Source organism: Anomalospiza imberbis, chromosome 5 (genome assembly GCF_031753505.1).
Source record: "Anomalospiza imberbis isolate Cuckoo-Finch-1a 21T00152 chromosome 5, ASM3175350v1, whole genome shotgun sequence".
Lineage (NCBI taxonomy): Eukaryota > Metazoa > Chordata > Aves > Passeriformes > Viduidae > Anomalospiza > Anomalospiza imberbis.
Genome location: NC_089685.1, coordinates 24108505 through 24136049, shown reverse-complemented (window position 1 = coordinate 24136049; position 27545 = coordinate 24108505). Strand labels below are relative to the sequence as shown.

The 27545-nt window shown below is 39.8% G+C and overlaps 1 protein-coding gene across 1 annotated transcript in view; it reads left to right on the top strand.

Moving 5' to 3' along the window:
• Positions 1-17891: 17891 nt before the first annotated feature.
• CAPZA2 (capping actin protein of muscle Z-line subunit alpha 2) overlaps positions 17892-27545 on the top strand; it is a 29791-nt gene continuing 20137 nt past the window's right edge. The window contains exon 1 of the mRNA XM_068189912.1: positions 17892-17994. Within this exon, the coding sequence (XP_068046013.1) occupies positions 17956-17994 (39 nt within the window). The 5' untranslated portion in view covers positions 17892-17955. The remainder of the gene's footprint in view (positions 17995-27545) is intronic.

Below are 27545 nucleotides of genomic sequence, written 5' to 3'. Positions count from 1 at the left end.
AACATACAGTCAAATGATGGTCTGAAGTTAAATACCAGATTTGTAACACATTCCTCTGATTACTTCTCATGATTTCTCAGGGATGCTATATATTGCACTTTTGAAAGGGTCAACAGAATCACAAGCTTCCCATGCTCAGTTTTTCATCCTAGTAATTTTGATTATCGCAGGTACACACTGCAGCAGATCTGCAGCTGACTTACACTGGCAGACTTCCCACCGCAGGAATATTAACAGTGCATGGGGCCTATGGTCAAAAACTTGCATGTTTGGCCTACACAAGAGCCTACACAAAAGCCAAGACACTGGAAAATAGGGAGGGATATCCTCACCCCACAGAAATTTTCCTGTTGATTTCACACCAACTTTTTGAGTGCACTGTTAACTCAACCATTGAGAGTCATTTGCCTCTATTTAGGAAGATTTTTAATCCATCGAGAGTAACTTGCCTCTATTAAAGAAGATTTTTAATACATCCAACAATATTAAAGCTTTCCAAAACAAAGGAAAATGGTACACAGTACCACTGGGTTGCTAAGGCTTAGCATATTGCTAATATTCTCTCTGTTGTTAAAATCAGTCATGGAGATGTACATGCTTTATGTAAATAAATTATGAGGTTGCAGTGGCAAAAACAGTACATGTGAGAAACTGCAAAAGAGCCGCAAAATAATTTTGTACCTAAAAATCAAACTCACCCTTCCGAAATTTGATTTCTGGGATTTAACCATAATACTATATCAGAGGAAAAGGTCATAGCAGATAAATGAAATAGAAATCATAATAGGTTTTTTACTCACTAAGCAAAACATCTATTCCTGAAAATTCCAATTTCTATTCTTTTTAACAAACAGGTCATGAACTGAGTATTCCGAGCATGAAAGAAAGACACAGGAAATCTTAGGATTGTGCCAAACTGATTAGTAAAAACATTTACAAGAAATTGTGATCTCACGGACAGCAGGGAGAACTCAGAAAAACTTTATTGGCTCAACAGACACCAGCCCAGTGGAAATCAGTCTCTCACTCCAGAACTGTGCTCTGACACTAAACCTGAATTTCCCTTTTGCAATCCCCACCCACCTGCTAAGACTACGGGTGCATTTGCTTACAGTGAAGATACCAGAAGAGTCTTTCTGATTAAGCCTAAGCACTTGTAGCCACTCCATGACCTCCTGGGGGACAGAAAAGATTTCTGTTTTGTAAGAAAATCTGCTGCTGTGGCTGCTGTTACTATTCATTTTGGTGTTTTCCTTTCAAGAGCCAGCAGCCTCCTCGCTACACACAATGCCTGGGGAGAGACCCTCAGTAGAAGGTAAATCCTTGCCATATTCAGCCCAGGGAGACCCTCTGGTTCGCATGTACTTTTCTGATGCAGTAGGAAGTACTTTGATGCAGCCCGGTGCTCTTTGGAGGTTCATCACTATCTGCCAACCGTTTTCTTACATGCATTACAATTTAACAGGGAAGGCATCCTTGCTCGGGCCTCTGACGCTCTGTGCACTCCTACAAACACCATGCCAGGTTCTAATTATCAAGCACACAGTGAGACCCTCTCTGGCACAAATGACAGTTGAATATCCTCCTTTAGGATGTGAAAAGTGTTATTGCCAAAAACTTCAGGGTGCATGACCAAACATGGATACCTCAACTGCCAGGAGGCTGCAGCTCACTGGGGCAGTTGGCATGCTTTGCAAGTGTGACAAAACTGAACTCAAATGCTAAAAATAGAGTTTGAAAATTAATTAGGAAGGAAAAAAAGCCCTCCAGAAAACAGTGTAATATTCTCTATCTTGTGTGGCTCAATATAAAATAACGGGAGTTTAAGAAAGACAGTGGGGCTGCAGCCTGTTGGATGGAGCTCATGGTGGGGAATTGATGGCAAACATACGGAAAGATGTGACAATGCATACACACTCGTCAGCAGGTGGAACATAACAAGGAGTGAGCCACATCCAACTCCAATTGTATGTTACCAGTTTCTTTAAGCAAACCTTAGAAGAGAAGACTGCTACAGGAATGACAACCATCATCAGAAGTTAAAAACACCTTCACCATGTGAAAGTGCATTTTGTAGAGAAATGTAATTAAATTAATAGCTTCTTCATTCATTGTCAGTTACTGGAAATTTATCTATTGAAATTACCTGGTCTGCTAAATCACTAGCCATGCCTATGTGATATATCTGCCACATGGGCACAAGAACTGCAACAGCATTGAAACATTTCCCTCAAAGGTCAATAGCTCAATAACTGTAAAAATGCTCCAGCACTGCTGTGTCCTCCATATAGCTTTGAGCACCAAATTGTTGCAGCTATTATTGCAGAATTTTTGAACAGTAGCTCTGAATCAGATGGGAAGAGGGTAAAAAATTGTCATTCCCATGCAATTCCCATGAATCATGTCACTGAAGTGATGAAAACAAACTCACCTCATTAAAAGGTGCAACCTGGCCTGCTGTATAAAATGCAGGTAAACAAAAGGCATCTATGTCAGGACTATTTCTACTTCTTTTTATGAATATTAAGTTTACTCAATAATATCCTGAAAAAATACCTATACATCTGCAATAACAGTGATAAAATAATTTTGCTAGGAATCTTATTATTAATTTGTATCAGCAGGATTTTCTTAAGACCATCACAAAAATACAAAGTAAATTATTTTAAAATATGTTCAAATCTATGTCATGTATCTAGGAGCTTCAAAATGTATCTGTGAATTCATTTGGATAAATTAAGGGAAATTCTATTGCCCATTCTGGGCACCTAAAACAGGTTTTGTGTCTTTGCCTCTAGTATCTTCACACTACCAAGAAGGCATCATCACATGGAAGTTCTGTGCACGAATACCTACCCAATATTATTCTCTGTAGATAATTCTAAATAGGAAGATAAGGTCTGGATGGTGATGAACAATATGTTTATATTATTACTACTGTGATGAACAAATCATTATTGACACAGCACTTCTCTCAAGACTCCCCTTCTGGAGTCTCTATAGTACTTACCATAAAATTTATGTAGTTATATATTTTACTGCATAAAATAGTGAATGGTGTTAAAATAGTAACTTCGTTGCAGGGAAAGTAGCGTCCATGAAGGTTAATGGCCCATACTGAAAAGCCAGTAACAAATGTCTTTGCTTAATGAAATGCTTGGTTTAGATCATATTTTTCATATTGTGCTTCTGCACTAGTCTGCCAAGTAGATAGTATAAAACAGACTCATGACTCATTCATAAAGTACAACATACAGGATCAACACTCTGGTATTTTCAACCTGAATTCAAATCAACATGGTCTCATCTCAGTGAAAAAAAATCAACAAAAACCAACCCACCAAACTTCCTTTATCACTTGAATGAGAATACAGAAACTTTTTCCAGCATTTCTACATTCAGCCACAATCAGGAAATTAGAGACTGAAAGAAGATCAAAGGATTTTACTGCTCAAGGTACCCTACACTATTTTCTACAAGTTTAATGCCACTCCTCCCCACCACTCTAACTAATACTCCTAAGTAGCTAGGTCAAATTTTATGAGGAGAAATTTTAAAAGCTGGAAGAGCTCTCTCTGGAAAAAAGCCATCTGTTTGAAGTGCTCAACTGCAATATCTGAAACGCTTCCCAGCATTTCTTCACTTCCCAGATGTACTGCAAGTTCCAAATATCTGAGCATAAAGTGACATATTTGCACAGTTGCAAGGGAACTTCTGTTCAGTAGTAAAGCAGAACTGAGCAGTAAGCTGTCAGATACAGGGGATCTGAACAAGGAGGGCTGCTGCTTTGGCTTATCTATGTTTTGCAATGCTAGTGTTATGTTTTTCATGTGTGTGAAAGGTATCCACAAATGCAAACACTTCTGTTGTGCAGTGGGTTTTCTTCAGGTACAGATTGCATATATATCACATCTTCCTACAGAGCCAAGCTACACTTAGAGAATATGAGAGATATTCCTCAGCCTACAATCATTTTTAACTCAAGACATGGGAAAACTGATAAAAAGCTGTTGAAAAAGCATCAAATCCATCCTACCTCTGTGATCAGCTAATATCAGTACACTGTTCAACATGAAGGTATTAAACAGTAATGCAGATCACAGCATACGGCTCAAAAATCAATCACTCTTAGGAAGACTTGTTAAGGAAATTATTAGCAAAATAATTTGTGTTTAGGAAATACTGAAAATTGTATAAGTGTCTTCATAAAAGCCTCCTTGTCTCCTTTGATGATGCTTCTAATCAAACACTCCTCTGATTAAACCGCTAATGAAAATTTCAGCCTGCTATGATAATGCCTACTGCCAAGGCCTGAGGAGGAAAGCTGACTAGAGAACTAGCAGAAAGAACCAATTTTGGAGATACAAGTTTTCCTTTATTATAATGAATACTACTACCTAGTTTGGAGAGAGTGCTTTTCATGAATACATTTCAAAGCACCTGCACAGAAATACAAGGCTGGAAGATGCATCAGGAGGTTGTTTGGTCCAACCTATGTCACTAAGAGTAGACACACTTAAGCTGCCTTGGCAAACATTTGTCTAATGTTTTCTTTTAAAAACCACTTGTACAAGCTACAAGGATTTCAAGGTTTCATTATTTGTATAGTGAAAAGAGTTCTCCTGGATTTCTTTTCTAAATCTTTCTCATTTGGTATGAGACCCGTATCCTTCTTTTTGTCCCAACACTGACTACATAGCCAACAAACAACAGTCAGGTTTTCTACAGAAAAAAAATTCAGCAAAGATGCCCCATCTTAATCTTTTTTTTCTCAGATTAAAAAATCTTTTCATCCCTTAGTCATAGCCTTTATTTTCTTAACATATTAAGTTTCTTCTTGCTGGCTCTTCCCAGTTTCTTTCTTTCCCTCTAAAATGTAGTGCCAGAGATAAACTTGGTACTCCCAAAATGTACCATTTTATAGAGTGATTAGGTCAGCAGCCGCGTTGCTCATGGCTAAACTAAGTCACCAATAATATAACCCAAGTTGCCTGCACAAACAATGTACTACAGCACATTAAGTGCTTAGAGGTTTTTTCCACAAACAGATTGAGAAACGTGGCTCTAGGTGCAAACAAGGCAAATAAGTAACTTGCCTGAGGATCTTTCTGGTCATACAAGTTAGATGGGTCTACAATACACTGATACAATCCTCTTTTTTATAAGTCTGTATCCTACTTTTGTCTTGAGATTATGTCCTTCCCCTAACTCATTCTTTTGTGCTTACCTTTGTTGAACCACTGCACTCAGGAAATCTGCCTCAAGAAAGCAACTTTTAACCAAGGAGCTAGAGCAAAGCCAGGAGCAGGAGCTCAAGTTAGTTGGAACCCTAATCCTTTATACCTCAGCCTGCATTAAAAGAATATTACATTCATTTTACATAATACATATATCTAAATACATATGTATTTAGTGGTTTCACACTTCCTTTGTTTCTATTTTAACTATCTTTGATCCATTAACTTTGAATAACTTGCATAATCCAGCCAGACAATACCAATGAATGAGAGACCTCTGGCTTCTAAAAAGGGAGCTGTACAAAAAGCAATTTCTTGAGCACTTATTCATAGACGTGTCAGGCAGAAAACAGGCCAGATTCAGGAAGCAGAGCAAAGCTAAGAGCACAATAGAGACATTGTTCATGGTGTAATAGGGAATTATGATATTTGGAAAGATGGAAACATTAGACTTGGGTAGGTGAGGGAGGAGATGCACTGAGGCTCCACGGTTGCAATATTATACCAACCCTCCTGCCACTCTCTCTCTCATGTCAAACCTGATGCATGGAAAAAATGCCCAAGGGCCTCAGGAGGTGTCTCCTTCTAACAAGTGCTCTCTGAGGCCACTGACCCTGACAGAAAGTTCTGTGAGACTGCAGCCAGTGGGCAAGGGATGAAGTTCTCTCAAATTCCTGAGAGAAGCTGATTCTTCAGCAGTGCTTACACACACACTGGTAATGGCTTATTCTGTACAAAGACTGGCACAGCAGTTAAAACTCACAGGCAAGCACACTGACCATCAGCTCCCTCTACTGTAAATACATTGGGATATGTTCTTCTGCCACCCCACAGCTCCCCAGAATGCTCAAATTTGACAAAAGTACTACTCTGAAGCACTGTGACTAAGATCACTGGAAAAATGGATCCTGTAGAACCGGCAGACAGGAAGACAGCACAGATTTTTCTTTTCAGTTCTTGCGGTTATGATAATTGAGTTTTCAGTCTTCTTGTATGTTGCATATATCCATCTCTAGTTTGTCTCAAAACTAGAATAAATTTCATGATCTTAATCTAATATCTTACAAACAACTGTAAGCTACAGTCTACAGAACAGTCTGCTGCACTAACTGTAGTCCTGCCTTTATTAGTCACAATATTAATTTCTAACAGAAAATGTAATGGTGTGGACCCTAACCTCTGCTGATCATTTTCCTAATTATGATGTTTTGTCTTCCTGAAAAGGTTAAAATTCTGACTAGTCTCAATATCTGATGGCTGTGTCCATCTATACTGAGGGCTATTCTTGGTTCCAGCAGAAATCAGAGACATTTGCAGCACAGCTCAGTAACATAGTTCCATTAATTGATAAGATTTACTCAAAAGTATGACTTGAAAGGACAGAAATATTTGCTCAGGCCAGACTGAATTAAATTAATAGTTTAAACATAAAAATACAAGAGGCTGGCTTTTTTAAGAGAAACGGAAATATTTTTTGTTTTGAAATTGACCTTATTTTTTAATGTTAGACTAAACAAAAGTTTAATTTCAGATTAAACCAGTGCCCGTGGTTTTACTCAGCATGAAATCCAATTAAGTGATCAAAGTCTCAAAAGTCAGCCAAGAGATCAACAACGATGAGGACAGCAGAGAGGCTCTGAGACTTGCCCAAGAGCAGATAGTCAGAGCCTGTAGTAAGATTTTTATGTAATGGAAAGCAAAGACACAAGATCAGAAAGAATCCAAACAGCCAGAGAAGGGATCAATAGCCTATCCATGAAAATGGCTCATTTATTGATTACAAAAAAGAGAAGGAAGGTGTTAAAGTTGTAAGACAGGGATAGAGAGTTGAGCACTGAGATTCCAATTTGCTTGGATGTTGAAGAACAGAGACAAAGAAGAAGATGAAAGAGTGAACAGATGAAAATATGATCAAGGAAGGTTAGCTCAGAGGAAAAGGACGCATCAAGGGGATGGGCTGAAAGCACTGAAAGAGCACTGAAAGCTAGCAAGCATCTCCAAGTAAGGAACCTGAGAGACAGACAGAGCTGCCCTAGACAGTAGGAGAAAAGGACAGGAGGCCAGGACACCGGCATGTCTGACAAGCATGGGTTGGAAAGATTTCAAAAAATACCCCAGCTTTTCATGCCATCCTTCCAGTATGCTGTAGTGCAGATGGTCACATCTCAGCCATGGGCCTCTAGAGTCCCCAAAGACAGATAATGAGAGAACAGGGATAAAAAGCAGAAAGTCAGTTTGATCAACTTAATGCTTACTTTGTACCATTCCTTTGATAGGAACAGAATAGTCAAAGCAGATAAAGCTGCTTAGAAATAGGAATTGACAAAATATAGCAAGTACGTGAGTGGAACTTTATCAGAATTATGCCACCACTCATTAATCTGTATCACAGTAATGGTGTTACTTTAAAGTTAACACGGGTATTTCAAAGCAAAAGGTCTTCTGGATCTCTAGCAACTCACTGAAAACCCTTTAGAGCTAATCAGTATCATTGCTTCAAAGGAAATTAAACTGTCTCCACCCAGTAACTCTAGTGGCATTTGATCTACAATTGGCTTGAAGTTAAAAATTAATTACCCTTCCAACATATTGATTACATGACTATAAATATAAAAGCAGCAGCCCAGAACAATGTACACTGACCCTCTGTTGAAACAGCATGTTTGTTTTCAAAAGGAGCTAATTAAGTTCCCGAGAAGAGGCAGCAGTAAAACTAAAACCAACAGTGCCATCTAGTGCGTTGCTGTGGTCAGAGCATCACACAGAATCACATCACTCTTTATTTCACTATTTCCTAATGCTAACGGAAAAGGACTGATAAATTAATGCCACACTCTATTTGCCTGAGGTCCTGAGGCTTACCAGTAGGGAATATATAACTTCCAGACAAAGACCGTCTTGCATCATATTTACATTTGTATTATTAATAAAACCTCACAGTTAAATCTACTTAGTAGATTTAACTACTGACTGTGAATTAACTGAAATAAAGTTCTACATTGACATTAATTCTCAGGTTCTAAATAATTTTCTTTCAAAACAGCTACACTGAATCATTTCTGTTATTTTTAGATGTTATCCAGGCTGAGAGGGGAGTTGTTCAGCCTGGAGAAGGCTCCAAGGAGAGCTTACAGCATCCTTCCAGTACCTGAATGGGCGTAAAGGAAAGGTGGAGAAGGACTTTTTACAAGGGTCTGGAGTGACAGGAAAAGGGAGAATGGCTTTAAAGTGAAAGAGGGCAGGTTTAGGTTTAATATCAGGAAGAAATTCTTTACTGTGAGAGTGGTGAGACAATGGAACAGGTTACCCAGAGAAGCTGTGGATGCCCCATCCCTACAAGTGCTGAAGGCCAGGCTGGATGGTGCTTTGAACAAGCTGCTCTAGGGGAAAGTAGCCCTGATCACTGCAGGGGCAGGCAAAGTGGGGGGAGAGGGCACAACTAGGTGATCTTTAAAGTCTTTTTCAACCCAAGTTATAATCTTTATAATATGTACTAAAAGAGATAAAAATTTCTGCATATGTTTCAAAGCTTTTTATTAGAATCACAGAATATGCTGAGTTGGAAGGGACCCACAAGGATCATCTAAGTCGAATTCCTGGCCCTGAACAGGACAACCCCAAGAATCATATCATGTGCCTGAGAGCACTGTCCAAACATTTCTTGAACTCTGTCAGGCTGGCGCTGTGAACACTTCCTTGGGAGCCTGTTCCAGTGTCCAAACACCTTCTCGGTGAAAAATCTTTTCTGAACATACAACCTAAACCTCCCCTGACTCAGTTTCATGCTGTTTCTTCAAGTCCTGGCACTGTTCACAAGAGAAAAGAGATCAGTGCCTGCCCCTCCTCTTCCCCTCATGAGGAAGTTGCAGACTGCAATGAGTCTCCCTTCAGTCTCCTCTTCTCCAGGCTGAACAGAACAAGTGACCTCAGCCTCTCCTCACATGGCTTCCCCTCAAGGCCCTTCACCTTCCTCATGACCCTCCTTTGGATGCTTTCTCATAGCTTTGTATCTTTCTTATATTGTGGCACACAAAACTGCCCAGAACATTCACAGTGAGGCTGCCCCAGAGCAGAGGGGACAATCCCCTCCCTTGCCTGGCTGGTGATGCTGTGCCTGATGCACCCCAGGACAGGGTTGGCCCTCCCGGCTGCCAGGGCACTGCTGACCCACATTCAACTGGCCATTGACCAGGAGCACCGGGTCCCTTTCTGCGGCGCTGCATTCCAGCACCTCATTCCTCAGTCTGTACCTACATCCAGGGCTCCCTTGCAGGTAGAGAGAATACAGATTTGGCTCCCTTTTCCCAAAATCCTATACAGTCCTCCCACTGTATCTAGCATCATATTTGGCCCTCTCCACTACACTAAAGTACATTCATTGTCAGCTTTTAATATAGATTGCCTTAAACTACAAAAGAGACCATAAAATTAAGGCTGTATATCCTGCAGCAGGAAAAGAAGGATTACAATCTCTGTGCCAATTGCCTCAGATGCCCTTCTACCCTAAGGATTCATATTTCACTGGGATTTTTTTACCTATAGCCTGGTATAAAAACAATCTTTAATCCATAAAATATAGTGTCAGGCATATCTCACTTGACATTGGGTACACAGATGTGTGCAGCATGCACAGAAGTCAAGCACACATCCTTCAGACTTTGCAGCATTACTCATGAGCTTCTCCCTGACATCAGGGGAATTAGTCCATTGACATTCACTGAAAACTCTTCACTATTTGTTTTGGTTGGCCAAGAGAAATTCCTATAAATGTTAAAACATAAAACCCTTGCTATGACATGGACCTGGCCCATTTTAGTCCATTCCTCTCCACCTTGTGCCATGGGCAGGCTCAGGCCCTCACCACTGTCCTTCCCAGCCTCTGCCATGAGCAGGGCTGGTCACCAGCATGTGACCCCACCAAGCTGTCCACCATACACACAATAAAACCCCAATTTTGGCCAGGTTTAGAGAGCTTCAACAGACTTTCAAGACTCAATCAGGGTTTATTAACAGACCATTTGAAAAATCCTTCCCTGGAATACAGCCCACAACAAGAGACAGGCTATATTGCATGGAAACTGGGAAGGGCAAAAAGGAAAAAAGTACATGAGATCTGCTTCTGTTTTCTCCCCACCTTCTCACTTCCCGACTCCTTTCCCGGGTCTTTTCTTTCTTCCCTGGCTCCCAGGAGAATTCCCAGCCGACAAGGCAGCGAGCAACGGTGGAATCAGCAGTCTGACGTGGCTCAGAACAAAGACTGTGACTAAAAGGAATGTAGAGCCAAACCCAGAAACAAGTGGCAATGAAGAGCTAAAACCACCAGAAATTAACATATACAGCTCCAACCATCATGTACTGCACAAGGCCAGAAAAGTATGTGTGATGACACAAGTTGTATAAGGAAGCTGGACTCAGTTACAGCAGTTCTGTATGTAAGCACAACCAGGTTTAAAAACAGCTCTTCATATCATCGTGTCAGCAAGCAGCACAGGAAGGCAGTGGTCCACCTGTGTCTTACCACCTCCACCATCTTTCCTTCTACATCTTTCATAGGTTATCAAACTCTCATCTTCTGCTACCATTAAATTCCAAGAAAACTGTCTTGTCCTGTGTTGTACCTGAACCATCTATAAAGGCACCTTGCTGCTCTTCTTTCCCCTTTCCCTAAAAATTACTTTTAAGGGCCACAAAAATTTAAAAAACAAATAATAGGGTGACTAGAGAACCCTCTTCATCACTCTAGATGGTGTTACTTTATATATCTAGATATCCCACTTCTGCTTGTAGCTCTTCATCACTTCATCCTACACATCACAACAGAAAGATGGGACTTCTTTTTTTGCTGCATTTTGTGATCTGACATGAGAGACTAAAACCAGAACTTCAAAATCTTACTGTGAGGAAGGAAGTGGAGCACAGTATTTGCACTAACTTTCCACAGATTGCAAAAGCCTGAGCTTACCATTTGGGAAGCATGTGCACTAGGCTTTTTCTCAGACTACTACTGATCCATATCAGTCAGGGATATCATTATAGCACTGCAACAGGAATTAAAACAGGCACAGGTATGGAGCAAATGCAATTCTCTAAAAATTGGAAAACATGGAAAGCGTGTGTGGAATAAAACTTTGTTCCCTTTCAGGGTCAAAAGCATTTTCTTTGGTTCAAAATAGTTCATCTAGATATTAAAAAATTTTAGTGAACTATTATTTACTACCAAAATGCAGTTACAGTTCTGAGGTTTTCCATTCCCAGTTAGTCCATACAAAATGCTTTCTAAAGTGCCACAAAGAGGAAAATTACAGCTTTTTTTTTTTTTTTTTAGTAAGTATAATGATTTATTCCTTTGTGCATTTCTTGAGATTGGAGAAATTAAACTAGTAAAATCAGACCTTTAATCTTTGTTACCTTTTTTCTGAGTTGCTCTTCTTAACCAAAAAGTTACTTCTTGGGGAGTTGCTGGGGACATTATGGTGGGATGTATTTTCTCTGGGTTTGCATTAGAGGTTTGTCAATTGTCTTCATGACAGCTGAGGGAGAACAACCCCTATAACGCAATTTACTGCAACAACAAAAAGCATTTTCCCTCTTTACAAACTTCTCGGGAATAAACAGAATTGTTAATCTAATCAAAAACTCATTCCCATTGAGATAATGAACAGTGGAAATACTTGGGGGGGGGGGGCAAATTCTTCCTTTTAAACAACTGAATAAGGGTTTGTCAATATTAAGCCTATGAAGCTGGTCACAGCTGAGTTCAAAACAAGCATTTGTTGATTAATAATGCTTGTTTTGAACTTACTAAATTAAAAATACATTGGCTAATTCCTGCACTAACTTTGTTATGCCTCTGATATTAATCTTTGCAACAGACCTCTGTACCATTATAAACCAGATTAAGTGTAGAATTGAGGCCTCAGATTAAGAAAATGTAAGGGGTTTAAGTCAAACAAGTTGAATGCTATCTTTGGGCAATGTATAGTATATAAAACTTATCATTCCCTCAGACACATTGTGCACTTATCTGTAACATTCCTTGATTCCTGCGCATTTTATTTACCTGACCTTATTCACAATCATCAACTTCAGAATCCAAGCGGGTAAAATCTTGGCTCTCTTGCAGTCTCAAATTTTCTATGACAACAGAAAACTGAGAACAATGCAATTACTACAGTCATATATAGGACTACTTCTGCTAAAATCAAATGGCAAGATAAATTCTCCAGTATCTTTTACATCTAATGGGGTTTCACTGTCTTCCAGTGCAGTGTTAAGAAATGACAGATCTCCCAAGGAAGCAGATCTTGGGCTCTAAGGCCACAGGTAAGTCCTGACTGCTACAGGCAAATTACACCACTGTCTTAACCAGTCTTTGATTAAACAGATCACTGCAGAACAACAACAACAAAAAAGGAAAAACAAAACAACAACAACAAAAAAAAAAAAAAACAGCCAACAATCAAACAAAAAAAATCACACAAACAAAAGAAACATGTTTTAATAGATCAGTGTGATTTTATCAATACACAACATGGTAACTGTTTGAAAAGTAGATAACAGAAATAATGTTAAATAAACAAGAACATTCGGATGCTGTCCTAACTTTCACAAGTATTCAGCATTCAGGACTATTATTGAGGTCAGAAGTAAGTGTGCTCAAGTGCTTATGCTGTTTATGATTCAGATGCCCAACATTCAAAAATAAAATTATTTTATTTCAAAATCCAACCTTCTCTTCCTACTATTTCTTCCAATATGTTCACAAGATCAAAAATTAAGGCCCCACACCACTGTTAAGCAGCATGAAGTACCACTGACTCTGTGAGGCATTTTTCTCTACCCTAGCCCAGAAATTCTCAGCTCTTTACTCACATCTGCTTGAATGGTTTATCTTTATTGAGATTTTATCTACGTAAGACATTCAGGTCGACAGAGAATAAAACAAAAGAGGAATTTGGACTCCTAGAGTGAAACTCAACTTCATTAAACAAATCAGCACATTTACCATTTCCTGTTGAAAAATAAAATTGCCAAACAATGTCTCATTTAGAACTAAAGTAAATAAATCCAGCTAGAAGACTACACTTCCTTCTTTTTTTTTTTTTTTTTTTTTTTTTTTTTTGAGAAAGGAATAACTAAAAATATAAGCAAGAACCAGGCTCAGCAAGAGGGAAGGAAAGGAATTTTTATGCTTTCTCATGAAGCATTTCAAAATCAGGTGGCTGTTCAATCCTGTGAGCTACTGCTCTATTACTGTAACAATTTGATGGCTGGGAAAGCAGTGCTCCAGCTCCTTTGCTCTCCCCTGTTTTGCTTTCTCCTGCTGCTTTCTCAATCTATCCTGGTACAGAGCAAAGGCAAACAAATAGGTACACCAAAAGAGAGTGAGACTGGTTCAGGCTGGAGAAGTTTTGGACTTGCCGTAAGGCACACTGCTATCTTAAGGGTCCTCTTTATGGGGTGCAGAACCCTTACACTTTGATTCTGGTCTGTTTCCTAATGCCCAGCCTGTCCTCTTCCTTTGTTAATCCTAATCCTACTCTATCTCCATATTATCAATAGCTACCAATACAGCATTCCTGATGTCTGAGTAGGAGCTGCAATAAAGGCAGTACAGAAGTACAGCCCTCTTGGTACAAAGTCCTTTGTGTATAAATATGTGATTTACCACTTTGAGTTCAGCTTCCCTAGGGAGCACAGAGCAGTGCTGAACTACAAGTGTAGGCCTCTCTGCTTTCCCTTAGCTTTTTAACTTCAGCTGCCTCTTGCGCTCTTCCCTTGGCCCTTGTGCATCTTCACTGGTCCATCACCTTCTTTCCTTCTGATCTTCTACCAGTAAAAGGGGATTTGGCTGTCATAATACAGGTACCTAATATTTAGACAGCTGCATCTGAACTCATATAGACAATAACCTTGTCCTAAGACAGGTGTCTTAACTAGGTCAGATGAATCTCACCTTCGGAGTGCTTATTTCTCCCTGTTGATAGAAGCAGAGGGTTGTGAGCTGAGACTCGGGTGTTTATCAGCTATGTATCAAAAATACTCCCCAATAATCCAATTTTAAATACTCAACAAAACTTTTTTTTTACCAATGATTCATTTGACCATTCTACTGATTCTGTAGCCTGTATTCTTCAGACACAGGGGATCTGATTGTAGGTTTCTCCAAATGTGTTAGTTATTTTTGCTGTCTTAGTATGTTAGCTTTTTAAAAGCCACATTGTTAGCTATTAAAATGTTGTCTATTGTGGCCAACTTATTTTCTTTACCTGTCCTTTGACTCCTTGAATGTATTGTTTGATAAGATTTGCAGACTTGCAAAAGGCCTTAATCCAAAATTCTCTGAAGAAAGAATCCTGATTTCCTGCCGAAATGTAAAAGGAAGTACTGTCAAGCAAAGAAGATTAGTGACTTCTCATAAAACATCCTTCACTACAGAAAATATACAGAATGTAGTACATCATCCAGGTTAAACAAGTAGGTCCCAAATACATCTCTCAGGAGTTTGTCCTTTGAGCAGGTGCAATAGATAAAGTGTCAATCACCTGCCTTGATGAAGAAGAATGAAAACGTGATTTATTTTTTTCTGCATTGTTTATCTCAATGTTCAGGGCCAGTGCAGAAGGACAGAGGTGTGCTGTGCTAACCACTACGCCTAATCACCTCATTGCCAATCTTCAGGATGGCTTCAGCACAGAAACTGCACTTCTCTCAAGCCATACTGGTAGCCCTGCAGGGAGAACTTGCAGTGAGGACCTCTGTGCTCTTCCTCCCTGTGCTATTCAAGGGCCATGGGTCTGGCTCTACAGACTCAATACAGAAAAAAATGACAGAAGCAGTTCAGCAAAATAGCACAGTACTTGACTGGTAGCTCTACTATGTCTGATTAGATTAAGTAAAACTCAGCAGCTGTTGTTTGGGGAGTGGGTGTGTTCTTTTTATAATTAATTAACTTTTCTCCCACTACATCACTAAACCACATGCTGCTCATCAGACAGATCTGCTAGCCCACAGCAAGCTTCACACAGTAGGACTAGACAGCTGCTAACATGAGCTAGCTAGTAAGCAACAGTTTATTTTGCTGTTCTGTATGTAATTGTAGTGCAAATTAGTCTTAGATCAATGTGTAGAGACACTGACACATGAAAAAATATTAATTTTGTATATGAGATTTACTGGTTGGAAATTGGCTGTATTCAATTTAAAACAGCAGGCAGAGATATATGACTTCATAGAAGATGTGTTTAAATTCCAAACTAACTCATGTATCACTGCTATATCCAAAATCACTTCTCAATCTTGACATCCTTAAGCCTCATATCCTGAAATTTTTTCTGCATCTCCAGGGTTATTTTCAGTCGTCCTTTAAAATCCCTCTGAAATTTCCATATCCTTCCTGAGGAGACACACAAACAGTCCAAAATACTTTAGTCACAAAATACAAAGTCACATTATTTCTGCACGATTATTCATTTCCCATTAACTCCTAAGGTCACAGTAAAGTACCTGTGTGGGTACTATTAAGAAGATTCCCATCAGTTTCTATGATGTGAACAGACCTCCTCTGAATCATTCACTTCATAATGTTAGTTTCAGCAAACTTCCAAGAAAAATCTGGTGTAAACATGGTATATCCAACAGACAGATATAGTAACTTACAAGAAAACTGTTCACATTTAGGTAAGAAGATATTCTACCTTTTTGAACTACCTTCCTGATACATATTAAATAAAGCAACACCTATGGCAATATATGGCAACATCCCCCAGCTGGCAAATCCCAAGGTATGTTAAAAATTAACAGATGCATTTCACAGACCTCAGGCAGTTTCTCTTAAGACTCCTGGGTGGAAATCATAAAGTACTGTTGCATGACACTGAATGCTGTACAATGCTGTTCTCTGCTACAGACCATTACCTTTTATTATTGAGATATAAAATCTATAATATAACTTGCAAAATATTCAAAACCCAGATATCCCTTAGATGTACATTTTCTGTTCTATAGTTAACTCTAAATCTAGCAATGGTCTTATCAAACATTAGCTTTAGTTGTCATTTATCTTATTCCTCATATAAATACAATACTATCCATTATCTTTCTCCTCCATGGCTTCAGGTACTTTAAGTCTTTCTTCAACTGTCCTGAACCAGCCATGTTGTCCAACCTATACATTAATTATTTTTACTTATTTTATTTACATGTTTGCATTACATACTGACTTTCTTTGTGCCATTAGAACACCCACATTTGGCTTGAACCACTTGTTGTCCAATTTCATTTTCCTTCACTTTCATGTGACAGTCCTCCTACAGCATGTAGAGTAACAGCCCTAAAATATTCTACAGATAAAGGCATATTTTGCTCTACTGCACGTTGGCAGCATTTGTGCAGAAATACTCATGCAAGAAAGACAGATGTGGATGAACTCCATAGCATGACAAGATCCTTTGGCTTGAAGCTGGCCACATTCACATGGCTAACCATGACTGATTTAGGTGTATCTCAGCACCTGTGATTTTCCCATAAACGATCAGCTTTTCCTTGTTCATCATAACTGAGATGAAGTACACTGTGCTGGACATTAAGAAATTGTCTTTTTAAATGTTACCAAAGAGTAACCACTAGCCCACAGGCAATCCTTGCAAGTCATCATCCCAAATCCCTGTGTAGCCACAATGTCACACTGCTGGATGACATTCTTCAAAATTTCTTAGTCTGGAGGTAAAAAACTTCCAATCTACTTATTTTTCTCCCATTGATGCCATTGCATGTCCAATCTTCTACAGTACAAACCACTTCACGCACTTCTGTCACTGATATTGCTGATATTAGACAGCTTCCCGCAACCTCCCACAGCCCCTGTGGGGTGCCCGGGCCTCGGGCACCCACTGAGCACCTGCTACGCTGGGGGCTGAAACCCGGACATTCTCCTCCTGTCTGGGGGTTGGTCTCTTCTCCCACACAACGAGGGATGGGGCAAGAGGACACAGCCCTAAGCTGTGCCAGGGGAGGTTTATTTTGGATGTTGGGAGGCATTTCTTCACTGGGAGGGCGATTAGATATGGAAACGGACTGCCCAGGGAGATGGGGGGGTACCGTCCCTGGAACTGTTTAAGAAACTGGATGTGGCACTGATGTCATGCTCTGTTAACAGGCGGTGTTCGTCATAGGTTGGACTCGATGACCTCAGAAGTCTTTTCCAAACTAATTGACCTTTTGAGTTTTACTTCTGGCTGCCCTCAACTCCACTTGCAGTTCAAACCCTTCCGGGATCCCCCATTTCCCGTTCCCCACGCTCCCCTCCGCCCCGGGATGCCCCATTTCCCGTTCCCCACGCTCCCCTCCGCCCCGGGATCCCCCATTTCCCGTTCCCCACGCTCCCCTCCGCCCCGGGATCCCCCATTTCCCGTTCCCCACGCTCCCCTCCGCCCCGGGATCCCCCATTTCCCGTTCCCCACGCTCCCCTCCGCCCCGGGATCCCCCATTTCCCGTTCCCCACGCTCCCCTCCGCCCCGGGATCCCCCATTTCCCGTTCCCCACGCTCCCCTCCGCCCCGGGATCCCCCATTTCCCGTTCCCCACGCTCCCCTCCGCCCCGGGATCCCCGCCCGCCGCGCGCGCGCACAAGGCAGCGCCTCCGGCCGGAGCGCGCGCGGGTCCCGCCCTTCCTGCCGGGAAGGAGGAGCGGGAGGGGGCGGGCGCAGCCGGACGGGAAGATGGCGGACCTGGAGGAGCAGCTGTCCGACGAGGAGAAGGTAGGGATGGGTGGCTAGGTTGCGCCGAGCCGCGCCGCCCTCCTGTCCTCCGTGCCTCCGTGCCGGCGGGGCTCCTGTTCTAGCGTGGCCGGGCCCGGCCGCAGGAGGGGCGGGCGGAGGGTCGGGGTTGAGGCCGGGGTTGAGGCCGGGGCAGGGCCGTTCCGGCCCGGCCGCATCTCCCGCCGCGCCTTGTACGGTGAGGGTACGGCGGGGGCGGCGCCCGGGGCCCGGCGGGGGCGGCGGCCGCTGTGCCGGTCTCCGCGGCCGCCCCCGCCCGGCGTGCGGGGCGCGGGGACGGCAGGGATAGGCAGAAGAGACGCGGAAGGGCTTTCCCTTCCCCCACCTCCACTTCCCGTTCCCGAGGCGCCGTGCCCCTGCCAAGCGGCTGCTCCGAAGCACCCGGCCTGCCGTCCCCAGGCAGCCCCCGGGCTCCGGGAGGAGATGGGATACGTGTGATTTACGAGAGGAAGGAGCTGTGGGGATGAGGAAGGCTGTTTTGCTTCCTGCTAGGAGGCAGTAATTGGGGAAGTGTGAGGTCAAGGAGCAGAGGGACTGCGTTAGAGATGTTCCATGTACTCTTTTTGTGGCAGTTGGAAACTCAAATTTAAGGCAGATTTTTCCAGAAAAATCTCAAAAGGAGCCGGATGTTTTGTGAGACCTCAGTTATCACTGCTCCTTGTCATCCTCTGGGGGATCCAGCTTCACAGCAGCTGCCTGTTTCCAAGCTAGGGTGTGGTGCTCTGTGTACATGGTGCATTGCTTCTGCCTTTATGTAACGCGTGCTCTTGCTCACTTTCCACTTTAAAAACTTACATTTTCATGTCTGTGGAAGTTGTGAGATGACTCAAATGTCAAAGGCATCAAAAATGATATTTCAAACTTATTTGAATTTAGAAGGTTGTCTAAACTATCTTAAGTGGTTACAGGTGTTTTGTTTGACCCTGTTTAATAAGTAGAGATGCACTGATATGCCTAGGAGTGTATAGCACCTAGATCTTGTGATCCTCTTCCCAAGAGGTTTGGAGACTCTACCTTCCTCTACTTAAATCACATTTCAAGGCCACCTCTCTGTTGATACAGGTGTACAAGTATGTGATCCAGAAGTACAAGTGGTAATTGCGTTTTTTCTAGCCCCTTATAGAAAATACAAGTAACATTAATCAAGTGCGTTTTTCCAGAAGGTATGCAGAAAATGCTTTGACTACAAGTTATCTTGCCGTCACTGAATGGTTAAGATTGGAAGGGATCCTTGGCCATCACATTGTAGAGTCATCTAGAGCAGGTTGCCCAGTACTGTGTGCAGGTGGCTTTTGGAACTGTCTAGGGATGCAGACTCCACAGCCTCCTTGGACAGCCTGCGGCAGTGCTCGGTCATTCTTGCAGTGAAAAAGTGTTTCCTTGTGCTCAGATGGCACCTCCTATGTTGCATTTTATGCCCATTGCTTCTCGTCCTGTCAAATAATAAAAGACAGAATGGCAGTTTTATCTTGTCTCTGTATGATCTTGGCAGCGCTGCCTGTGATTTTGTGGCTGATGGAGCTAAGTTCTGAACTTTCTTCCACTCACTGGTTTAGTTTTTTTCTTTTCTCCGAAAATGAGTGCAGAGACTCATAGAGACTCTTCCTGCCTTGCTATAAGTGAACAGAATGAGCACTCATCCATTGTAAACTTAAATTGGTTTCTCTATCAGTCCCATATAAAATTGATTTTCCTGTATGAGTGGAATTTTCCAAACCTGAGAGTATGTTTTATTGGCTAAGAAACCAAAGATGGGTAACACTGCAAACTCATGGAAAATAGACATGTGATACCTTAAGATTTTATTTCTGATGCATTAAGTTATGCCATCGTTGTACAACAAAAATGTTGTTTCAAGCATTCAGTTTTACTCAGCTTAAAAAAAAATCAGCTGGATGGCATTTGACAAACACACCCTTCTCGCTCATCCAGTTGGGACTATAAATAAATGCAGGAGTAGAAGCAAAGAGGCAAACATTGATCTTCATGAGAAATAAATCACATCGCTCCTTTATGTACTTTCCTTCCATGATACAGAACTGATAATATTGAAGGCTGATGCAGATGATGGTGGTGATGTAGCTTTGTAGATAATTTCAGTAGAGACATAACTAGAACCTTGAAACTCCTCAAACTCAAGGATGAAAGAAGGTGAACCAAATAACAGAATTTTTTTTGTTGCAGACTTGTAATGATGTAAGAAAACAAATAAGTAAGAAATTGAGTGATGTAATGATAGGACAAGTTCAGAAAGGTCTTTGATTCAAATCTTACTTCATGTTTAGTCAAAAGATTTTAAGTGTTGCAAAGGCAGTAAGCAGTTCCATGTACCTTACTATTGCTGGATTTAAGATGACTGTGTTTAGCTGTAGCATAATTCAAGTTTTAAACCAGCAGTGTTTAGCATAATTGAGAATATAGAAAGGGGCTTAATTGGAGTGGTGGTAAACCAGATTGTTACAGTTCGGGTAAATAATCTTTAAAACCAAGGAAGGAGAAGAACCAGAAAGAGCATTTCAATATTCAAGATAGTTTTGAACTCAATCTTGTTCCTCAGATTCCCATTTTTAAGGAGATTTTTGAAGCCTTGTTTTTCTTTCAATGATGCATTGAGTGTTGCATCATTGCAATAATACGAGGACCATTTGTAGCAAATAAGGTGTGTAAGATTTGTGTGGATCCAAAGATACGAAGTTGGACCATTGCCAGTGAAATTTACTAGTTTTAGCATCCAGGAGCAGCATTTTTCCAGTGCTAAAGACAGCTTTTGTGATCCACAGTGTTTTGTAGTTGCGTTATTCACATAGGTCACTGAAAGTTCAGAAGCTTTTAGGTATGTTGAATAACATAAGTTTGTTTGTTTATTGATTCAGTTTGTTTATTTAAAAATGGGGTGTAAGAGGTGGAAATCTTGAAGCCCTGAACTCTGAAGCAACAAAGTCATCACTTCTGCACCCTTCCTATAGATAATGCATCATCACTTAACAAGTTTTGAATGCAAAACCTATTCATGTGCACAGGATATTTGAAGTAGTTTTGTTAAAGTCTAGTAACCATTTTTTGCAGTTCAATTTTATTGTTTTATCTAAAAATTGTTTTCTTACCTGTAGCTACATAAAAACTAATAAACATACATTTTAAAAAATTAATTAGCATATTAGTGGGAATATTAAAGGTACAATTTATCTACATAAGTGTAGGCCATAATTAATGAAAGGTACTGATTTTACTGTAAAAGTTGCATTTGCTAATGTAAATACTCATTTGCAAACAATGACACAGATGAAAAACAGCACAAAAACTATCTAAATCATAAAATTAGTGTTCTCTAGTCCATCTTTGGTGACTTGAAGGGATATGTTTTCTCTAGATTTGGTTGGGGTATTTTGTTTTTAATGTGAATTTACAAAGCACAGGAGTTAAATAGCTGTGTATGACTTGAGATACAGACTCAGAAAATCAGGATGCCTTCAGGGAGGAAATGATAACACATGAAGTTTTTAAATCCTAAATTAGCTCTTGCATTACTTAAAATGCTGAACATAATAAATATGGGAATTGTTAAATATATTTCATGAAAAAAGGAACTACACCTCTTTCAGTAAGTTTATATCTCAGTAGTTTCACTTTTTCAGAAAGATGGGGTTTAACAGTGTGATTAGAAGAAAACTTCACTTATAATGAGGAAGTTGTCCCATTTGTCAGAGTGAGCCTGGATGGCTTCCAGGAATTTCCTGGTGCATTGGGTAACTTTGTAACTTCTTAAATCTGTAGATTTTGACACCTAATTTACCTAATAAAGTTAAACTAAACTCTGCAGTGTAGTTTTGTCAGATTAAGGAAAACCCATTTCTTATGTCAGTGCTTTGGAATGAAAAGTTTATGCCAGTAAAATGAATCTTCCACCTGTAATGTTGTCTTTAGAGCATAATACTTTGACAGCAGATTGCACTTACATGTACAAGCTCACCAATGTGAAAGGCTCAGGTACTTTTCTCTATGCAAATATCAACCTTTTTCCTAAAAGTGCTTTGAAATCATTAGCAAATTTTTTGACAGAAAAAAATGTTACTTTTCTAATTTACATGTTTTAAAGCAATTCCTGTGCTCTACATCGTTCATTTTGTAAGGATTTAGAATTCTGACTTTCAGAATTGTGTCAAATGAGACTTGGAGACTGTAGATGAGTAGGAGCTGCATTTGAATAACCTTTTTTGGGTATAATTGCACTGTAATCTGTAAAGTAAACTTTAAGTCTTGCAAGTGTCCTTGATAACATTTTGATGAAGTTCTTTAGTAAGAATGAGGAAGTTAGGAGTGCTTTTCAGACTGACATGTAATTTTGAATATTGGAGGCCTTCCAACATTTAAGGTTTTCATGTCCATTACAGGATATACATGAAAATGTGTGTGAAGACAGTATGTTGTCTTGACTTAGGTTTTTATTTTTAACTAAAAATGCATCAGTACCATTGAGATGGAAGGACGGATATTTTAATCACTTCCTTGGGAAACTGTTAAACACTGTCTGAAGAAGTGATTATATACTGCATGTGGAACTGCAAATAATAATTTGGTTTGCTTCTACACTCATACTGTCTGGAAGAAATTTCTGAAGGTAACTCAAATTCTGGTTAGTCAAAATGGGCCAGCTTAGATAAGGTTGCTTACGGACTTGCCCTTTGAATTTTGGGTATCTCCAGGAACAGAGACTGTACTAGCTCTCTGGGTGAGGTGTTGCAATGTTTGTCTAAGCCCACATTCAGAAACTTACCCTAATTTATAATTGTTGCAGCTTGTGTACAGTGCTGCTTGTCTTTTACTGTGTACCTCCATAGTAAGTTACTGTGCAAAGCAAAATTGTTTGCCTTTTTGACAAATGAAAAGTAATTACTTGAAGCTTGATGATGAATAAAATGAAACCTGTTATTATAAATAAAAGATCAGTGATTTCTAAGACTTCAGGTCATGTATTTTTTTCCTTAGTACAAGTTTGAAAAAATCAGGTATCCTTTGGGAATTTTGACTTCTACCATGTTAGGGAGTATTGGGGTATTCATAATGCAGCGGCACCTCAGGACCATCAAAAGCCCCCTTTTTGCTGTCTCTGTGCTCTCAAAACTTCTTGCGGAAACTTGCTGCCTAGGAAACCTTATAGCTCAAGTAGGTAAGAGAAACAAATTGAAGCAAAAATAGAGTAATAGGACAAGTTATTGGCAAATACAGAGATGAAACTGGAGACATTAATTTATGATATAATAGATATGGTTCTGCCTCCTACCAATACAGTCTTCAACCTACAGTTCTGCTGTGAAATTCTATTTTCAGTTGGTTTCAATTTTGGCAGTCAAAAAGGAACAGGAAAAGGGATTTAGCTGCATTATTTAGCAAACCCATGTATTTTTTACAGACAGACCTGAATACTATTCACTTTCAGGTTCTGGAAGTGGGATGTAACGCAGTTTAAAGTGCTTGTTGAAAAATGAAATCAGGTTTTTGAGCATGTGGCAATTACTTTTTTAACCCTTGAGTAAAAAATTCCTGAAATGTAAAATACTTCCAATACTTTCTTAGCTTGACAGAAGGCATTAAAACCTTGAATAGGTAACTTAGAATTGTAAGACGCTGGAATTGGGAGGGGGAGACATAACAGTTACAGTGGTACCTTATTCTATCCATTTTCATAGAGCAAGCTCTGTTATGTTCCTTTTCTCTCCCCACTGCTGTTGAATCTGGGCTTAATGTCCTTGGAGTATCTCATTATAACAAATGATCTTGGCGTTGGAAGAAGAATCACTTTAAAAACTTGGGCTTTGTAGTAGAAGAATACTTTGCAAATATGAACCAAGTGCTTTTTAGCTTACAGTGGATACCATTTTTTTGTAAAGACTGCTGAGAAAGAGCGGCCTCGATGCTGCAACTGAGGATCATGTGTGTTCATGTCCCTGTAACAGGACATCTTGGGTTTTTATGTGTAGATGACACTGTTGGTTTCTTTCTTTGTGAAGTCTTAGTGAGCCATTTCTTTTACCATTTACTTCTCAAATCTTAATGCTTTTGCCTTTCATTAAATGTAAAATTTTACTACTTTTTCAATATTCAGTGAATGACAGCAAGGAAATATATTTTTTGCAAGGAACTAATTTTTTTATATTGCTTATCTGTTGTCTATCTGATCCATAAGCTTAAGTATCCAGTTGCTCAGCTACAATTGTATGTATTTATATATTACTATAAATAGTTGTATATAAATATATACATTATACAATATGTACATTATACAATATATACATAAATAGCTGTATATAAATATCAATATAATAAAAGGTTTCCAATTTTATATGCTTAGGAGTAATAAGAATAACTACAGAATAACATGGGGGAGATTTATCTTCTCTTATTTTTTTATGGTTAGTCTTGTGTATTACTCATATAACATCCTTTCCTTTCATATTCCTTTTTGCTATCTGTGTCTATCTGTGTCTGATGCAGTGACTTTCAGGAGTCCTGTTTTGAGTTTGGGGTTTTTTTAAATCTTCCTAATACGATGTGGTGTGTAAAATGACTTTAAGATGGAGACTTTTATGATATTTAGATACTCTTCTGCTGAAAGGTCCTACAGTGAAGTATCCACCACCTTTCAAAGTGGTTATTTTTCTGAAAATAAATCTCATTATTGAAGTCAGGTCGTCAGGCAGAAAGAATGCAGCTCAATTACCACACGTTGTGTAAGATTTAGTTTTTGCAGCACTGTGAAGGGCTGGTACTGTTACATATTCTTAAATACTTGTGTGTTAAAAATAATTGAGAAAAACACATGTTCTCCAGATGCAATGTAGCTTTAGGCATTACAATTAAGGAAACTCTGTTCAGTCAAAGCCATAGGTATGGAATGTGCCCCTCCTTTCCTGTGCCACAGAACCACATTTTCACAGTGTTTTTTCCTTAGCTCTTCTAGAAGCAGAAGTGAATTGGATACTGCAGTGAATTTTCAGTTGAGCTTGGTAGGAAGGCAGTTGCAGCACTATGTTTATATTCATTCTCTCTCTACCAGAGTCGCTGCTTTTGCTCCATGTTTATGTGAGATGATGCATGTTTTGGGATGCTGTTTTGCTGTTTGAAGTTATACCCGTGGGTATGGTGAGGTTTATGAGATACTTTGAAGGCAGTTTGCTGCTGACATGGGGTAATTCCTTCTCAAACTTTTGTTCTCGGAGCTTGTCCAGCTGTTTGAAGGCTTTTTTGCCTCACAAAACTGTCAGCAGCAGGAAGCAATAATAATTATTTAAAACTCCTTTTTAGTTAAATTGGTTATCTTCTTGCCACCTTCTAAAGCTATTCTTTAGCTAGATCAATTCGCTTGTCTGAATACTCACAGAAATAGATGAGCACTGATGATACATAGGAGTTTCTAAAAATAGTTGTGTAACATCCTGGGAAGTATCTAACCTAAAGATTTAATGAGCAATTGGAGCCAGTACTACCAAATATCTAGCTATCTAAAGGGGAAGCCAGTTACATTTTCTTTAAACACTGAAGGGTTTACAAAGTCAAAAAATATGTTGATGTTTGGATAGAGCATCAAGCATTGTATCCTGCAAATATTTGAACCTTAGACTGTGCTCCTTGATGTGTTATATTTGTCAATGCAAAATTCATTTTGAGTGGTAGATGTCAGAGCAGTTTTGCTTTATAAGGAGCAGCAACACTGCATATTGAAAAGTAATGGTGCAGCTCAAGCTGAACTCAAATCATATGTTTGAATCAAACTCAGAACTAAATAAAACTAGGTGTTATGTCCAGAATCACTTCAGTGAGTATAGTCTGTATCCTTTATTTTGAGTGTGACTTACAGATCTTAAGAGAATACAAACTTGCCTCATTTAACTGATGTCTGTGTTAATATTTATTTATGTGACTATGAGCTAATTGTGAGAAAACCCTGTAGCTAATTTAAGTGGGTCAGGACAAACCCATTTGTTTGGTTGCCTGCAGACAGGTTTTTAACAAGAACTACACAGAAGGCATGACTGAGAACAGAGCTCTCCAGTCTCTAATAGAGAGAGATGTGATGTGATATCTCATCATCTTTTTTTTGCCAAACACAAGTTTCTCTGAATGGGAGATTTACTGTGCATTGTAAGATAGCAAGGGTACCCTCAAGAATCCGGAATGTAAATGCATTATATACAATGCTTTGAGCCTGCTGTAACAGTGAAAAAAGTAACTTTATGAAGCTCTTTTTATTCCCCTTGTGATTAGCAACAAAGTTGTCTTTGCGTGGAAATTATTGTGGGAATCTCTCTCTTCCTCCTTTCTCTTAGGTAAAAAGGGGTTTTAGTATCTATTTCACTATTTCATTTTTATTGCTGTGGAGCAGTGAACTTTAACCTGTTAGGAGTGTAGAGGAAGGGGTGGGTCTCCCTGCTGCAACGAGTTCACAGCTGAATTTCTGAATGTGAAATAGGGGATGTATAGGAAAGAGTAAGGGTGAGTATATGGTTTCACAGTATCCTGCTTATCAGCATATTTTTTCTGTGCAGCATGGATGTTGATTGAAGGAGTGAGCTGTCAGGGTGCCTAGCAAACAAAACTGTGAAATACCTGTCTTTCAGTTGAGTTAAAAGGGGGAAAGAAAAATGAAAGAGGGAGAGTTGTAATGTCTTTGTTACTGTTAGATGCACCTTAGCAGAGTCCGAGGAGCGAGCTGCCTTGGCGGAGCTGACAGTGGCCCTGCAGAGCCCTGCAGTGGGAGTACGTTCTCCTTGACCATATATAGGCACATACAGCACACAAGGTCGGGCTTCTCCAACCAGTGTCACTTCTCATGTGGCAGGAACAGGAAGAGTGATCTCGGAGCATTTGAAGCCGTTATCTATAACTTCTTAAGAGTAAAATAAACTTCAGAATGTCTTAGGCTGGAAAAGATAGAGGAGTAGGATTTCTCTTACATACCTGATGGGTATCATGTGTGAAGTAAAGGCAGAAGTATGGGAAAAAATAGATTTAGCATAACTGCCACCATTCTGTACATTACTACATTGCTCTTTGCTAGTGTAGTCTGAAAACTGCAAATATTGTTGTAACTGAGCATAGGAATGTGTTGATAGAGCAACTGTTTTAATCCCTAGCAGAATAAAGAATTAGGCATAATGCCTAATAATTGTATTCATCACATACATCAATCCTGTCCTTTTCTCCTTTGCTAGGCTTCTCTGTATGAATTTTTACCTTAACTGAAATAGTTTATAAAATCAATAAGCTTGTAGGTTTGATAAACTTTTAACTGATATGATGGGTAGCATTTGACTTCACTTGAATTGTGGAAGTAAATCTTGCTAGCTCTTACCTACTGAGAGCCGACTTCAGTTTAAGCAAGACTGTGAGTGGTGTAAGTGTGAAAACTGGATAAAGAGAGTGGCTGCAGTGGGGAATGCTGCCCTTCTCAGTGTTTCAGAAGTCATTTATTTTTATACTTTTTTTTTAAACTTGCTCTCAGGTTCTGTATGATTTGTCCAAATTAATGCTCAAAC